The 16,378-nt window shown below is 48.5% G+C and overlaps 1 protein-coding gene across 1 annotated transcript in view; it reads right to left on the reverse strand.

Moving 5' to 3' along the window:
• Positions 1-1,982, reverse strand: part of AGRN (agrin) — a 251,155-nt gene extending 249,173 nt beyond the window's left edge. Inside the window, 1 exon segment of the mRNA XM_048518531.1 lies at positions 1,339-1,982. Coding sequence (XP_048374488.1) covers positions 1,339-1,539 — 201 coding nt within the window. The 5' untranslated portion in view covers positions 1,540-1,982.
• Between the last annotated feature and the right edge of the window lie 14,396 nt (positions 1,983-16,378).

Raw genomic sequence — 16,378 nt, forward strand, 5'->3', positions numbered from 1 at the left:
CCTGAGACGCTGAAGAGCAGCTTCCAGCCTGAGTAGTCAATACTGATTTTGATGGACTCAGTAGAAGGCAGTTATGCATGTACCCCCTATTCACTAACTACCAACTCCTCTATGCCAGGAGTTTGCAATTGGCCATGCTGGCAGGGGCTGGTGGGAATTGTAGTCCATGAACACCTGGAGAGCCACAGGTTGCAGACTCCTGCTCTAGGCACACTCAGAGAGCCAGCGTGGTGTAGTGGTTAAGAGCAGGTGGATTCTAATCAGGAGAACCGGGTTTGATTCCCCACTCCCCCACCTGAGTGCCTGACGCTTATCTGGTGAACCAGAGGTGCTTCTGCACTCCTACACTCCAGCTGTGCGACCTTCGGCTAGTCACAGTTCTCTCAGAACTCTCTTAGCCCCACCTATGTCACAAGGTGCCTGTTGTGGGGAGAGGGAAGGAGCTTGTAAGCCACCTTGAGTCTCCTTACCGGAGAGAAAGGTGGGGTATAAATCCAGACTACTCTTATTATTATTCTAATCCCTACCACCCCCAATAAGTCTTCCTTCCAGGAAAATGAACCTAGCAGTGCAGATGTTTAAATCCCTTCCTTTTAAAGGAAGCCGCTGCTTTCTACTGTACATTCCTACCATCTAAAGCTGTGCTTTCAAGATGGGGCAATAGCCCACCATCCATTCCAGCATACCTTCACTGGTGTGACTACTCTGGAGTAAATATGGGCTGTGCTGAAAGCATGCTTCTTCCCCGGGGCCCCTCACCCTCTGCTTTGTTCGTTTTTTCTTTTAATAAAAAAACTATTTAAAACTGTACCTACAACAGCAAGAAAATAACTCCCATACGGGGTGGGGTTAATTCAAAACGTTCAGCTCGATCAAGAAAGTTGTGCTTTAACTAACAGCTGGGGGGCATAATTTTACAACCCATTTCCAGATCTGCTTCTCCCAGAAGGTGAGGACAGCAGAAGGGGGGGGGGGACCCTTTCTCATTGAAAGGGTCCAGCTGTCCATCTGCACCCACACAGAATGTCTCAATCAATGAATGACCACCGACGCCCCCCCCCCCCTTCCTCTTCCACCATAACCTGCTGTACAGCAGAGGTTCAATTCATTCTTTTAAAAACCTTGCAGGTTTCGAAATCGAAGCAGTTTGCAAAAGGACGGGGGGGGGGGATGTGAAGGGGCCATCACGGAATGCAACAAGTGCGGGGGGGGGGGGATAAGTTTTAAAAAAAACAGCTTTATTAAAGAGAGTAGGAAAAGTTTGCCAGCTTGCAAAGGACGAGGCTGGGAAGCGGAGGGCGAGTTGGGTCGGGTGGGTTCGCGCCCCCTCGGAATTACCTTGCAAGAGTAGGTCTGATGGACCGGATCCACGTTCACGATCTCCTCCACGGTGCCCGTGAGCACCACGTTGGCCTCCTCCTCCCGCCGCTCCAGCGCTCTCTCGGGGCAGGCGCCGTGGCACGTCCCCAGCCAGGGGCCCATCAGCGGCAAGAAGAGCAGGCAGGCCACGAGCCGGGGGGGTCTCTCCGCCCGCCCCATCGCGGCACAAAAGGAGCAACCGGGCCGGCGGGGGGGGGGGGGGAGAGGGGTCGCAAAAGCTCCCCTGGCCCCAGCCGGGCGCTTCAAGCCCTGGAGCTGGCCGGCTGCGCCCCCCGGCCGGTCCCAGGCTGCATAGGGGGGGCCTGCAGGGGAGTCCGGTTACTTTTGTTGCAAAAAAAGTGGGGGGGAGGCGCAGTCCCGGAGCGGGGGGGCAGAAAGCCGCGCGAGCCCCGAGCAGGCAGAGCGAGAGCCCGGAATCCCTCCTCTCCTCGCTTTGCTCCGGGTGAGAAAGGAGCTGGCAGGGGAGAGGCGCGCTGGCGGAGAGGCTGGGGAAGGAACGGGGGGGTCGGATTTGCATGCGATCTGAATTGCTGATAAGGAAAAGGGGGTGGGGGGAAGCCGAGGGGAGGCCTGGCCCAAAAAAAAGAGGGGGGGGGAGAAAGAGAGAGAGCGAGCGAGCGAGCGAGCAAAGAAAGGAAGGAAGAGCGAAAGAGAGAGGGAGCGTTTGCTTCTTGGCAGAGGGGGGGAAACGCCACCCGCAGGAAAGACCGGCTCACATCAGGTTAATGGATAACCAGGCCTCCAAACGTGATGTGACTTTTAAAGGTGGGGCTTTGGGACGCCGGGAGCCCCCCCCCCCCTTGCCGAGGCGCCGCCGCCGCCGGCTCCGGCTCGCGGGCTGGTCTCCTGGCGTTCCACTGTCTTTGCCTTTTGTTTGCAGCCCGAAGGAAGGGGCTTCAGGCTCTGCCAGCTTTTATTTGTTCCTTTCCCCCCCCCCTGGCAAGACCCTGGGGCTTTTCGAGGCTGCCAAGAAATGTAGCTGCTGGAGCGTTGCAGGGATAAAAGGCTTCCCCTGTTGGATTTCTAACCATCAATGGCTCGGGGCGCTGACCTGCACGGCCCAGGCTAGGCTGAGCTCATCAGATCTTGGAAGCTGAGCAAGGTTGGCCCCGGTTAGCCCTGGTGGCCAAGGAAGCCAGCCTGGATCTGTTGCGAATGGGCTAGCCTGGGAAGACCTACTCTGTCCAGCCCTCTCTCAGGGGTTCCTAACCTCTCCCGGAAGAAGATCTCAATGTTCAACTTAGGCTCATTCCGCACATGCAGAATAATGCACTTTCAAACTGCTTTCAGTGCTCTTTGAAGCTGTGTGGAATAGCAAAACCCACTTGCAAACAGTTGTGAAAGTGGTTTGAAAATGCATCATTTTGCGTGTGTGGAAGGGGCCTTAAAGATTTAACAAGGATTCCAGCTTCCAAGGGTTGAAGTGTTACCCTGTTTCCCCCAAAATAAGACAGCGTCTTATATTAATTTTTGCTCCCAAAGATTCAGGGGATGTCTTATTTTTCCTGTGTTCTGTTCGTCGGGCATGCTTCCAAACAAAAACTTTGCTCCGTCTTACTTTCGGGGGATGCTTTATGTTTAGCACTTCAGCAAAACCTCTACTATGTCTTATTTTCAGGGGATGTCTTATTTTCGGGGAAACAGGGGTATGTGCCAGATGCAAGTCAACATTGAGATCTCCTAGATCTGGCAAAAGACACTTCAATGCTTGGAAGCTGGAATCCTTGTTAGTCTTTAAGGCTCTTTTGGATTCGAATCCAGGTGTGCCAATAACATGAGTCACCTTAGCTTTTAGCCCCCAATGCAAACAAACGAGGGAAAGAGGAATTGAGGCACTGCCGACTCTACTGAATCCGCAAAGGACACCCTTTCAGCCCCACTGGTGCCCCTGTTTACTGAGCAATCAGACCTGATTTACTGAAGTGGTAGAAAGGACACTTCCTATTTCTAGCTGCAGGCAAAGGACCACGTTTTGAAATGCTCCACTATGCGAAAAAAATAGAACTGCGCAATTAGAAAATCATCGCTGCACCCTCAGAGAGGAAAGCCGTGCTGCCTCGAATCTCTGTTTGCACAGAGTGTGTTTTTTTAAAAAACGAAGGCACATTAAAAGCGGAACCCTTCACCTGTAGCTTGGCGCAGCGCATTCCTTTCTGCCACCTCATTCTTTGGCATGTTTAAACCAGGCCTCAATCCCATGGAGTTTAGTGGGAGTTTTTCCTCATGTGCGATTGCAGCTTTGAAGAACAAAGTACAACAGCAGAGACGTCAACTAAAACAGAGCTGCCAAATGACCGGGAGAACTCTGCCCGGTGCACTCTGGTACTTTTAAATAATTGCTTAATTTGTGAAATGTGGAGGCTGAATCCTGAAAGGGGGGTTGGGTGGGGGACCAAGCCATATCTTCCTTTTTCCTACCTCTTCACCTTCCGGAGCCTACCGAAAGCACTGAGGGTTGGGTTCTGATTGGCAAAACCACGTAAGTGAGACAGGATTTAGAATAGCCAACTCTACACTGGAAAATTCCTAAAGAGTTACTGGTGGATCCTGAGGAGGGTGTAATTTAGGGTCGGTCCTTGGAAGGTTCTGCGGAGGAAGGAAATGGCAAACCACCTCTGTTTCTCACCTGCCTCAAAAGCCCCTTGCTGGGGTCGCCATAAGTCAACTGCAACTTGGGATCTCCCACAGTGAGATAAGAATCTTATGTTCCTTTTTAAGCCCTGGAGGTTCCATTGTTCTAAACTTGTGAATGAATGCAAACTCAGCAACCGCACATTGTAATCTCCCCTTGAAGCTTCTCTGAAGACTGCCGTTCTTAGATCAGCAATGGAATGACCTGGAAGATTAAAAAATTGTTCTCCCACTGGTTTTTAATGCCAGATTTATGTCTCTTTATTCATTTGCTTAAAGAAGAGTTGGATTTATATCCCCCCTTTCTCTCCTGCAAGGAAACTCAAAGGGGCTGACGATCTCCTTGCCCTTCCCCCCTCACAACAAACACTCTGTGAGGTAGGTGGGGCTGAGAGAGCTCCAAAGAACTGTGACTAGCCCAAGGTCACCCAGCTGGTATGTGTTGGAGTGCACAAGCTAATCTGAATTCCCCAGAAAAGCCTCTACAGCTCAAGCGGCAGAGAGGGGAATCAAACCCAGTTCCTCCAGATTAGAGTACACCTGCTCTCAACCACTACGCCACTGTTGCTCAGTTTAGGAACTGACCTGGTCATATATCCCACATTAAGGACCACAACAGTGGTATCTTCTTCTCATGGGACATTTCATAAGAAAGCTGTGGCTTGAAATAGCACATCAGCTGAATTGAAATCTCAAGATTTCCGAGTATTCTGCTCCAAACGATAGTTTGACTAATATTCTTGGTCTCTTCTTGCTTCCGAGCACGGCCTGACCTTACCCTATCCTTCGATTCCGTTCTTTTATTCTTCTTTTTGTCCAGCTGTCCCTGACAATTATTGCAAATCTAGTAGGAAACCTTAAGTGGTACCTGGGGAAGGATAAAACACTCTATCATCTCTAAATCAGCCTGTCCCCGGGAGACGTTTATTGTAGGCGGATATTTCACCTGCGGGACCCCAAACGAGCCTTGTTTGCAATTTGAGGGCAAGCGGTTGAATTATTGAACAGCTTGGATGAGTAAACAGAGTCAATAATCAAGCGAAGAACAAGGAATAGATGATCCACAGAAAGATTATTTTTAACCACTTGTTTCTTCAAGAGAGGGCAATTTTATTGGGCGGGATGATGAGTGATAACATAAATAAAATAAAACGCTATGTTTATATGTCTTCTACAGCACCTACTTTTTTGACACCATCAACCAATATTGTACAGCTATTTTAATGGCCATATTAATGGGTATTGAACCACCTAATAAGCTGAGAAGTGGCTCACCTAATAAGCTGAGAAGTGGCTACAACATAAGGAAAAAATGTCTTGATTAGCGTCACCACCTTTGGAATAAAACAAGCCCTCTCCTGTGCTTTAAAAAATCCTGCTGGAAGAAACCTAGCAGGTAATGTTTCGGCCATCATTGCTGCCTATGTTGCTGTCTGTGCCACAAAGAAACAACAAAACTTCTCCTGTTATACGTTGCTGGATCTGGCCTTCATTCTGTGGAACAAAAGAGGGCAATTCTGGATCGTAGTGCTTCAGATTGCAAGGAGAAGAGTCAATTCTTGGAAGGTTCTCCCCCTAAAAACACTGTTTCCATGTTGGAATAAAAAACTAGCCCATCAAAAAAGAGCAACATTCAAATAGAGGAGCGCCTTAGAGATCAACAATATTTTGGGGGAATAAGCTAGAGTCAAAGCTTGCATTTTTTGATGATGGGATCTTTGACTCTACATACTCTGGAAATGTCTTAGGTGCTCCTGCGTTCGAATCTAGTTTTTCTACTGCAGACCAACATGGCCACCCTGTCGAAACTAGAACGTCAAAGAGGCGGCACAAAGAGATTTACCGCAGCTTAAATTTTGTCTCCCACTTGCTCTCCACTGGGCTGCCAGCCCAGTCTATTGGCTGCTTTTGTTTGGTGCGAAGAAGGGTTCTCTGGCAGCCTCTTGAGTATTGCAGGTGCTTATTGGATAGCATCTGAGATGATCAGCCTCTCTAGCCCTCTCCCACCTTCCTGGACCTCCATTGTGATGTCCAGCCTGCAAAGGATGGAGATGAAACACAGTGGTTGAAAAGCAAAAATGGAGGGTGGCCCCTTTGGCTTTTCTTTGCTTTGGGAACTTTGCAGGATGCACTAGCCAGCTGAAATTGACAACGATCCTCTCAGTCTGCTGGGATACTGGTCAATTTCACTCACCAGGTCAATTTCACTCACCAGGTCAATTTCACTCACCAGATGAGTGAAATTTACAGACTGTGAAATTCTCCTTTGGGGCAAGCCCATCCCATTGATGGACAACAACATAGTGTGAATCACCAGGAGGGCAGAGACCCAAGCTCAAATCATGAAGGTCAGTAGGTGAACCTGGGCCAGTCATTGTCTCCCCGCCTAACCAACCTCACAAGGTTGTTGTGAGGGTAAAAAGGAGGAAGGGAGGACTCTGTTCATCCTAGCAGACTGAGATAAAGATGTGTTTAAATAAAAGTCACCCCTTAACTCCCTGCCACCTTGTTCCCCGGGCAAATCTATCTCTCGCGGCTGATTATGCACGGACACTTGAGCTGTCAAGTCAAGAGAAATCATTAGCCTATTTATATATTTCAGCCCATTTATGCATATTAGTCATAGATCATTGTAAAAATCCTTAAAAGAAGAAAAAGGCAGCAGTTTCAGAACAATGCCCAAGAATTCATTAACATTTCAAAACAATTATGAAGAACAGTAACATCTTCCAGCAACTCAGTTTCTCAGCGGATGTACCCAGAAACTCTCTTCTATAAATTACCAAAAAAAATCTTTATCAGGCAGGAGAAAGCACATTCTCTGGAGCCCTGTGAGATCCAGTAATGCATTTGGGCATTGATATATACAGTGCACTGAATAGGGTAATTCACCCACTCTTCAGTTTTGTTACGACTGCACAGATAATGCACCCACTCTTCAATTTGGTTACAAACGCACATTACAGATGTGTTGTAGAAGGCTTTCACGACCGGAATGAAATGGCTGTTATGGATTTCCCAGGTGGTGTGGTGGCGGCCTGTTAGTTTTTGTTCCTGACGTTTCACCCGCATCTATGGCTGACATCATTAGAGGCGTGTCACGATGAGACATGTTTCACTCCATGGCACAGAGAGCAAAACGCATCACATCGTGACATGCCTCTGAAGATGCTAGCCACAGATGCAGGCGAAACATTGGGAGCAAAGACGACCAGACCACAGCCACACAGCCCAGGAAACCCACAACAGCCAACACTTCACACCCTTTGTAATCTTTGCCTTGCATTCAACCTTCTCCTTAGTGCAATGATGGCGAACCTTTTCGAGACGGAGTGCCCAAATTGCATCCCAAAATCCACTTATTTATCGCAAAGTGCCAACATGGCAATTTAACCTGAATACTGAGGTTTTAGTTTAGAAAAAAAAGGTTCGCACCGAGGTGCGCATTACTCGGGAGTAAGCTTGGTGAAGCAACCGTGCAATGCTTCGAACGGGTGAATCATGACCCTAGGAGGGTTTACTCAGAAGCAAGACCAGCCTGGAAGTGTGTGTGGGGGGGGGGGGCAATTTTCTTCTCCCCCACATGATGAACTCTGTGCGCACGCACCCACAGAGAGGGCTCTGAGTGCCACCTCTGGCACGCGTGCCATAGGTTCGCCACCACTGCCTTAGTGGGATTCAGGCTCCTAATTCCTGGAGAGACCATACCACCTATGAACATTTAACGACTGATCACAGGCCTGCCACTGCTTTTCAACTGCCACCTCTGTCTTTGCCTCCTTTGAGCAGCTGGCTCTTTTCTCTCTTCTGAGATTCCTGAAGGCTCTCCCAGCTGCCCAGCATCAGACTCTGCCTGAGCTTGCAAGGAAGGGCTTTGAACTGGCTCTGCTGCCTGCATTTCCTTGCGAGGAGCCAGCCCTAACTGCCCGGTGTCTTCAGGCAGAGTCCTCCATGCCCAGGGGCCGGCTCTTGACAGCCACCAACCCAGCTAAAAATATTTTAAACATCTGGCAAATGTTTATCGGACTGTAATTATCCATTTTAATGGTGTTCTACCATTGCTTAGAGGTAAAATCGAGATGAATAAGAATAACTTCAATCAGCACAGTGAGCATGGAAGGAAAGGGGAGGGGGATCTAGACAAAGCGTTAAAATTGCACTTTAAAAATATTTCTTTCATCAGAACTCGGAGCCAGGCTTTTAATCTTAAAAAAAGAAGAAGGTATCTCTAGAGGCAAGGAAGACACACTACAGAGGCCTGTAAAATTATGTGCTGTGTGTTAGTGGAACAAGAGAATGTTTTTCTTGCCTTTTCCATAATTAATACTAGAAATTTGGAGCATCCAGCATGTATTATTATTTATTGAATTTGATAAACCGCCCACCCCCGAAGGGCTCTGGGCGGTATACCACAAAACCACAACTAAAACAATGTGCACAATAAATAAGTGATAAATAGTTAAAATACATAACTCAGAATAAGCAGCATTCTAAAACCTAGGCCCCTTCCGCACACGCAAAATAATGCGTTTTCAAACCACTTTCACAACTGTTTGCAAGTGGATTTTGCCATTCCGCACAGCTTCAAAGAGCACTGAAAGCAGTTTGAAAGTGCATTATTCTGCATGTGCGGAATGAGCCCTAGTAAAGACAATATTAATAATACTAATGACGGCTCCCGGTCCCAAGGCCGGGAGGGGACAGACAATACCGAAAGATGTCACACCGGTAGTGCCAATGATGGTACAGCAAGCAACACAGGGACATCCAATCTGCGGCTGGCCTCCCCAAAAGCCCAGTGGAACAATTCGGTCTTACAGGCCCTGCGGAAATCACTAAGATCCCGCAGGGCCCGCACCGCTGATGGAAGTGTGTTCCACCAGGCAGGGGCCAGGGCTGTAAAAGCCCTGGCCCGGGTAGAGACCAGCCGCATCACAGAGGGGTCAGGGATCGTCAGCAAGTGAAGGGGGGGGGGAGCACTTATTTACACACACATGACTTGTGAAACTTTCTACCAGAAGATAAAGAGAAACTCACTTGGATGTCTTTTACAGGGGATTTTCTGGAGGAATATCATCAGCTATGAGAGCCAACATGGTAGTTTTTAATTTTTTTTAAATTTTATTTTTTTATTTGTATCCCACCCTCCCTTGCAGGGCTCAAGGTGGCGAAAAACAACAGCATAAAAACAGCATAAAAGCATAAATAATCATAAAGCCATAAATAAACAATAGATGGCGACTTCCCCCTCCCCTCTCTTATGTACCCACAGGAGGCCAATAGACTCTGGCCCCTTCCGCACACGCAAATTAATGTGTTTTCAAACCACTTTCACAACTGTTTGCAAGTGGATTTTGCTATTCTGCACAGCTTCAAAGAGCACTGAAAGCAGTTTGAAAGTGCATTATTCTGCGTGTGCGGAATGAGCCAGTGATATTTTCAATTCAACCCTGCTGGCCAAATGTAAAAGCCTGGTGGAATAGCTCCCATCTCATGGCCATTTAAGAAGAAGAAGAAGAGTTTGGATTTATATCCCCCCTTTCTCTCTTGCAGGAGACTCAAAGGGGCTTACAATCTCCTTGCCCTTCCCCCCTCACAACAAACACCCTGTGAGGTGGGTGGGGCTGAGAGAGCTCCGAGAAGCTGTGACGAGCCCAAGGTCACCCAGCTGGCGTGTGTTGGAGTGCACAGGCTAATCTGAATTCCCCAAATAAGCCTCCACAGCTCAGGCGGCAGAGCTGGGAATCAAACCCGGTTCCTCCAGATTAGATACATGAGCTCTTAACCTCCTACACCACTGCTGCTCCTTTTTAGTCACATGGGGGGCGGAAAATCACCCCCCCCTCCCCCCCCCCGAGTCCATACATTGAGTTCAAGACCTGGTGCAAAAAAATGTTGTTTGGTCAGGGTGGGGGAGAGTGGCCGCCCATGGAGGGGGGAGGACAGAAAACTCAGATTTTGCGCCCGGCTACATTTCCCCTAGATACGCTTTTGCATACCATTTTCAAAAGCAAGGCTAAGGAGACTCATTCTAGACTTGAACACTTTTACTAGCTAGCTGTTATTGAAACTCTCTCTCTCTCTCTCTCTCTCTCTCTCTCTCTCTCTCTCTCTCTCTCTCTCTCTCTCTCTCCCTCTCTCTGGGTGCTTGAGAAGAAATAGTGTTGAACCCCCTTTTGCTGACATGAGGTCTTGGCTTAGCTTGCTGTTTCAAGTCAATCTTTGCCTACATGAAATACACAGATCTGCTGAGGCAGCGAGTCTACTGGTGAGTTGGAGGAGGCCTTTGGGCTGGGAAGGAGCGCAGGGGGTGGCTGAACACACTGCCACTGTGTAAAATTAATTAATTGCAAAATTGTTTGGTGGCAGGCAGCCTTTCTACACAGTTTTGCTTGTAGGGGAAAGAGACTCTGAGTCTAGACATGGGTGATAGTGTCTCAAAATCCATTCAAACACATAATCGAAAGGATTTATTTCCTGGAAATCTAGAAAACAGAACAGAAATGTTAAAAATGGCTATTTTAACAACATAAGAACATAAGAACAAGCCAGCTGGATCAGACCAGAGAGACCAGATCAGACCACTAATATTGTTGAAGACTTGCACTAGAGTTTTGTGGGTTTTCCGGGTTGTATGACCATGTTCCAGTAGCATTTTCTCCTGATGTTTTGCTTGCATCTGTGGCTGGCATCTTCAGAGGATCCAGATGAAATGTCAGAAGAAGATGCTACTGGAACAGGCGAAACGTCAGGATAAAATGCTACTGGAACACAGCCACACAATCCAGAAAACCCACAACACTCTAACTTCCACTAATGTTTTTTGAAGTCATTCCTAAAGTAAAACACAGTATGGTTATCTACACAGAACAAATACCATGAAATCAGAACTGTTCTTGCTAAGGTGTCAAACTCGCAGCCCTCCAGTTGTTATGGACTACAGTTCCCATGATGGGAACTGTGGTCCATAACATCTGGAGGGCTGCGAGTTTGATACCTGTAGTTATGGCCTGGCTCCTGCAAGAAAAGTTCAGAGTATGGAATTCCATGCAAAATCCACATTCTTGACAAGCCAGCTGTTCATAAAAAACATTTTTCTAACCTTTAGGCCTGCAAAAAAAAAAACCCACACCAGTTTTTTTGGCCTTCCCTTTTCAAAAGCCAAGTTCCTAGTCCATATGGCTTTTAAGGCACATTTGAAAGTGTCAGCCTAATACCTGCCAGACTCTCAGAAGGGCCTGAGCAACTTTCAGAGTGGTTAAAAGTAAAGCTAAAGTCCCTCCGCTAAGATTTTTTTTGGTCTCTCTTTCACCACCTGCAAAATCAGAATTAAGGGAAATCAGGTTAAAATCTGCTCCTTTTGCATACTGTACACAGATTGCAGAATCTGGGTTTTTTTTGTTGCAGAAACTGGACAACTAGGGCAGTGGTGGCGAACCTATGGCACAGGTGCCAGAGGTGGCACTCAGAGCCCTCTCTGTGGGCACTCACGCACAAAGTTCATCATGTGGGAGGGGGTGGAAAATCACCCACCCACCCACCCACACACACACACACACACACATATCTAGCCTGGCTTGAGCATGATCCTTTACCTGGGAGTAAGTTCGGATGCTGGCAATGGGGCTTGCTTCTGAGTAAACCCTCCTAGGATTGTGATTCACTCATTTGAAGCGTTGCACGGTTGCTTATCTAAGCTTACTCCTGAGTAACGCCTGCCTCAGAGCCAACTGGTTTTTCTAAACAAAAACCTCAGTATTCAGGTTAAATTGCCATGTTGGCACTCTGCAATAAATAAGTGGGTTTTGGGTTGCAATTTGGGCACTCAGTCTCGAAAAGGTTCGCCATCACTGAGCCAGGGCATAGGATTTCATTTCCATTTTCAAGCAGAGAGCATAACCAGTCCTACAAGTGCCCTTTGAGTTCCACAGACTCGCTTCACCCTCTTGCTAAAGCACGGAACCACGCAGCAAAACCAGTTTCCCCCCTCTGGCTCGTGTCAGGATCAAAACTCAGCAAAGCGCCTGCAATTTTTAAACCGGCGTACACACCAGAAAGCAGCCTTCCCCTTTGCCATCCCTTTTCAAAGGCAAGGCTTGCTTCGGTTGCCTGAGAACATTACCCACGTTCCCCGCCTCCCTCAGTTTTTAAAACTAGGCGTCTTTGATAAAAAAAGAAGCTTTGCAGTACATTTCAGCGTGTTCACCGATCTTTCCTTTTTCCTTCCCCATCTCCCATTTCTTCAAAAATGCCATCTTCTCAGTGATCTCTGACACCGGCGTCAAACAGCTTCCGTGTTCCACTGAGGGGGGAAATCTCTTGATGTAGCAGCCCAACAGCTTCTAACAAGTAGCCCCTGGGAGACCTTTCTTCGTTAAGCCTGTCTGCCCCGATAATGATTTCCAAATAAATAAATCTATTAATGAGATTGCAATGGGAGCAACAGCTACGGATTTCAGTGCATTGGCAGAGGGGAAAGGAAGGGATGTTTTCATTATTTAGGAAGCAGGGCGGGCTAGGAAGCGAAGGGAGGTACACCTCTCATGCCTCTGAGCCATTTTGCAATTGGAGGCGAGAGAAGAAACAGCTGGGTCAGGCGAAGAGAAATGGCCACCCACCCACCCACAAGTCCCCCCATAGCACGGCAGAAGAGCTGTGACTCAGTGACAGAGCATAAAACAACCCACTGCAGTGAAAACACAAATCCAACCAGTTAAAATGGGATTAGACCAGTGTTTCCCAACCTTTTGACGTCACGGTACCCTTGACCTCACTCTTCATATCTCACGGTACCCCTGACATCCTCCCCCCACCTTCCCCTCCCATTGCCCCTGCTTGCCACCCCCCACCTTCCCTTCCCAGGGTGAAGGGAAGCAGGGGGGTTGGGTGTGTATGAAGTGGCTGCTGACCTTGCGGCAGGCCCTGCCCCCTGGGCCAGCTCCATATCCTTGCTGGTGCTGGCAGGAGACACCGCAAAAGTGAGGGGGGCCGGTAGCATTGCCGCGGCACCCCTGGGACATGCTCACGGCACCCCAGGGTACCACGGAACCCTCATTGGGAATCGCTGGATTAGACGGATACATGAAAGAGCTAGCCATGGTGACTAAAGGGGACCTCAATGTTCAAGGGCAGCAAACCTCTGAACACCAGTGCCACGAGGCAAGATGAGGGGAAGGCTTCGGTCTCTGTGCTCTGTTGTTCACCCTCCAGAGGAACTGATTGGCCACTGTGTGAGACAGGAACACTGGCATAGTGAGGAGGGTATGAGGGGGCCCTGGGCGCCACTTCCTGAGGGGCACAATGCCAACCCCAATCACCCTGCAACTACACCCCAGCCCTGTTCATGCTGGTGCAGTTAAATGCCGGTCAGTGGGCTGGCCCCAAGCCTCATTGAGGCCAGCAGCAAACTGGCCTAGTTTTATACTGTTGGCTCTGTCCACCCCCTCCCATCCACCTCGCCCCCAAGCAGGGTGCAATTGGGGCAGGGAGGGCACTGCTTTAGTAAGCGATGCCCCTGGACAGCTGGTCTAGATCAGTGGTTCTCAACCTTCCTAGTGCCGCGACCCTTTAATACAGCTCCTCATGTTGTGGTGACCCCCAACCCTAACATTTATCCATTTTACAGGCGACCACTGTGAAAGGGTCGTTCGACCCCCAAAGGAGTCCCGACCCCCAGGTTGAGAACCACTGGCCTAGATGGACCCTCACTGGTATGAGGCAGTAGAGCTCTCTCTTCTTTCGCTCTGATTACAGGCAGTAGAGGAAGATCTCCAGTAGGCTGCCAATCAGAGTAGCGAAAGCAAACCAGACGGGGGAAGAAAAAACTTCAACCTAGAAAGCCAGGTAACCAAGAAGGCCTAAGAACAAAATAAATACTGATGGGTTAGATATTTTAAACCAAGCAAGCTTTAACGCATAACAAGTAGTAAAAAAAACCCCCATTCATTAAACCCAAACATGTTTTGGGCATCACGCCTTTCTCAGTGGCACAAATTATTAAAATACACACCATAAAGTAAAATAACTCAAAATATAAAATGCAGCATTTCTGAACTAAGCTTTAAAACACTCACAAGGAGTAGGGCCAGTTCATTAACTGGGTAAGTCCCACCTCATTACTCGAATAGATCAAGACCATCAGAAATCATTTTTAGACTGTGGTTGTTCCTGGTCCAATTATCCCCGTAGACGAGCTCAGAATTAATTGTTTCTCCGTGGTATGTATATCCACATTCCGGAAGCAAAATACTGCCCAAGTTGGAGAACTAGGTAGATTTCACAGTGATGCTATTCAGAGTCTTGTTCACTTTGTAAAAGCAATTGGAACCCCATTGTAAAGAAGGAGGGGGGGATAAATGATGTAAATACATAAAATACGAAAAATAAAAACACTTTCCCAGGCTATACTGTCATAACATAGTAATGGCAGTGGCTAAAGAGAGCCAGCGTGGTGTAGCGGTTAAGAGCAGGTGGATTCTTAGCCAGGTTTGATTCCCCACTCCTCCACCTGAGTGTCAGAGGCTTATCTGGTGAACCAGACGTGTTTCCGCACTCCTGCATTCCTGCTGGGTGACCTTGGGCTAGTCACAGTTCTTCGGAACTCTCTCAGCCCCACCTACCTCACATGGTGTCTGTTGTGGGGAGAGGAAGGGAAAGGAGCTTATAAGCCACCTTGAGTCTCCTTACAGGAGAGAAAGGTGGGCTATAAATCCAAACTACTCCTCCTCCTCCTCCTCCTCCTCCTCCTCTTCTTCTTCTTCTTCTTTCTTCTTCTTCTTCTTCTTCTTCTTCTCCTTCTTCTCCTTCTTCTTTTTTCTTCTTTCTTCTTCTTCTTCTTCTTCTTCTTCTCCTTCTTCTCCTTCTTCTTCTCCTTCTTCTCCTTCTTCTTCTCCTTCTTCTCCTTCTTCTTCTTCTCCTTCTTCTTCTTCTCCTTCTTCTTCTTTCTTTCTTCTTCTTCTTTCTTTTCTCCTTCTCCTCCTCCTCCCTCCTTCTTCCTCCTTTCTCCTCCTCCCCTCCCTCCTCCTCCTTCTCCTCTCTCCTCCTCTCTCCTCCTCCTGCTCTCTCCTCCTCCCCTTCTCCTTCTCCTTCTCCTTCTCCTTCTCCTCTCTCCTCCTCCTCCTCCTTCTTCTCCTTCTCTCTCCTCCTTCTCCTTTCCCTTCTTTCTTTCTTTCTCCTCCCTCCCTCCTCCTCCCTCCCTCCTTCTTCTCCTCCTCCTCCCTCCTCCCTTCCTTCTTCTTTTCTTTCTCTCTTCAGCAGGTTCAAAGCTGGATACTTGCCTTTGGAGCTTTCTGATGGTCCAGGCTAGCCTCGGATCCTCATCAGATCTCCTCAGAAGCTTTGAGCAGGGAATCATCCCTGGTTAGGGCATGTTCTAGGATGTGGATGACCACACCATCAAGGAAGTCCAGGGTTGCTGTGCAGAGGCGGCCAATGACAAACCACCCTTGTTAGATCTCAAGAGATTAAGCAGGGTCAGTCTTGGTTTGAATGGGAGACCACCAAGGATGTCCAGGGTCACATATGTAGCAAAACACCTCTGTCTCTTGCCTTGAAAACCCTCCAGGATTGCACTGAGTCAACTGTGACTTGACAGCGCTTTGCACACAAGCACATACACACAAGCAGATGCTGCTGTTTCAGAATCCTGCCCTCTGAGAAAAGCAGAACATCTGGTGCCCCTGTCTCCTAGAGGAGTCTACTCCCCACTTTAGAGAAGAGCCTGGGTTTTCTGGAGACTTCTTTCACGTTCCCTGGCCCAAGCTGACCTCTAGCGTAACTTTCCCTCTCCCCCGCCCCTTCCCCCACCAAAATCTCTGCCATTACACTAAGGATGTCTTTGGCCTCTGTGAGCAACAGCTTCTTCATCATTCGGCCATTTCCTGTGTCTGCCACACACTCCATTATGTGCCCCAGCATTGTTTTTCCTGGAGAGGAGGAACGTCAGCCGGGCCAAGGGGCATAGCTTAGAGGGGCCATCGGAGGTGGACATCCTTTCACAAATTCTGAGTCAGGCCTCAGCCAGCCAGCCAGCCAGCCAGCCAGCCAGCCAGCGTGATGTCAGGGCCGGAGGCACCGCTTGAGGGGATGAGGCACTGAATCCACATCCTGGTTCCCACGTGGCTGCCACAACACCCATTGTTTCTAGGCAGAGCCTTCATGTCTGTCGGTACCAAGCCATGGGCAATGTTTCGAACAAAGCCCAGCTGGCATACAGAGGCCGCACCGTTGAGGTACTGCAGGATGAATGGGAAATATGTTGCTTTTTTAATACCTGACTCACTGGATCAGAAATCCGGCTGGTTCAAGCATCCCGTTTGCAACAGTCGATGCCCACAGAAGCTCATCATGGAGGTTCCATTTAGGTTTT

Source organism: Sphaerodactylus townsendi, linkage group LG16 (genome assembly GCF_021028975.2).
Source record: "Sphaerodactylus townsendi isolate TG3544 linkage group LG16, MPM_Stown_v2.3, whole genome shotgun sequence".
NCBI classification, from domain to species: domain Eukaryota; kingdom Metazoa; phylum Chordata; class Lepidosauria; order Squamata; family Sphaerodactylidae; genus Sphaerodactylus; species Sphaerodactylus townsendi.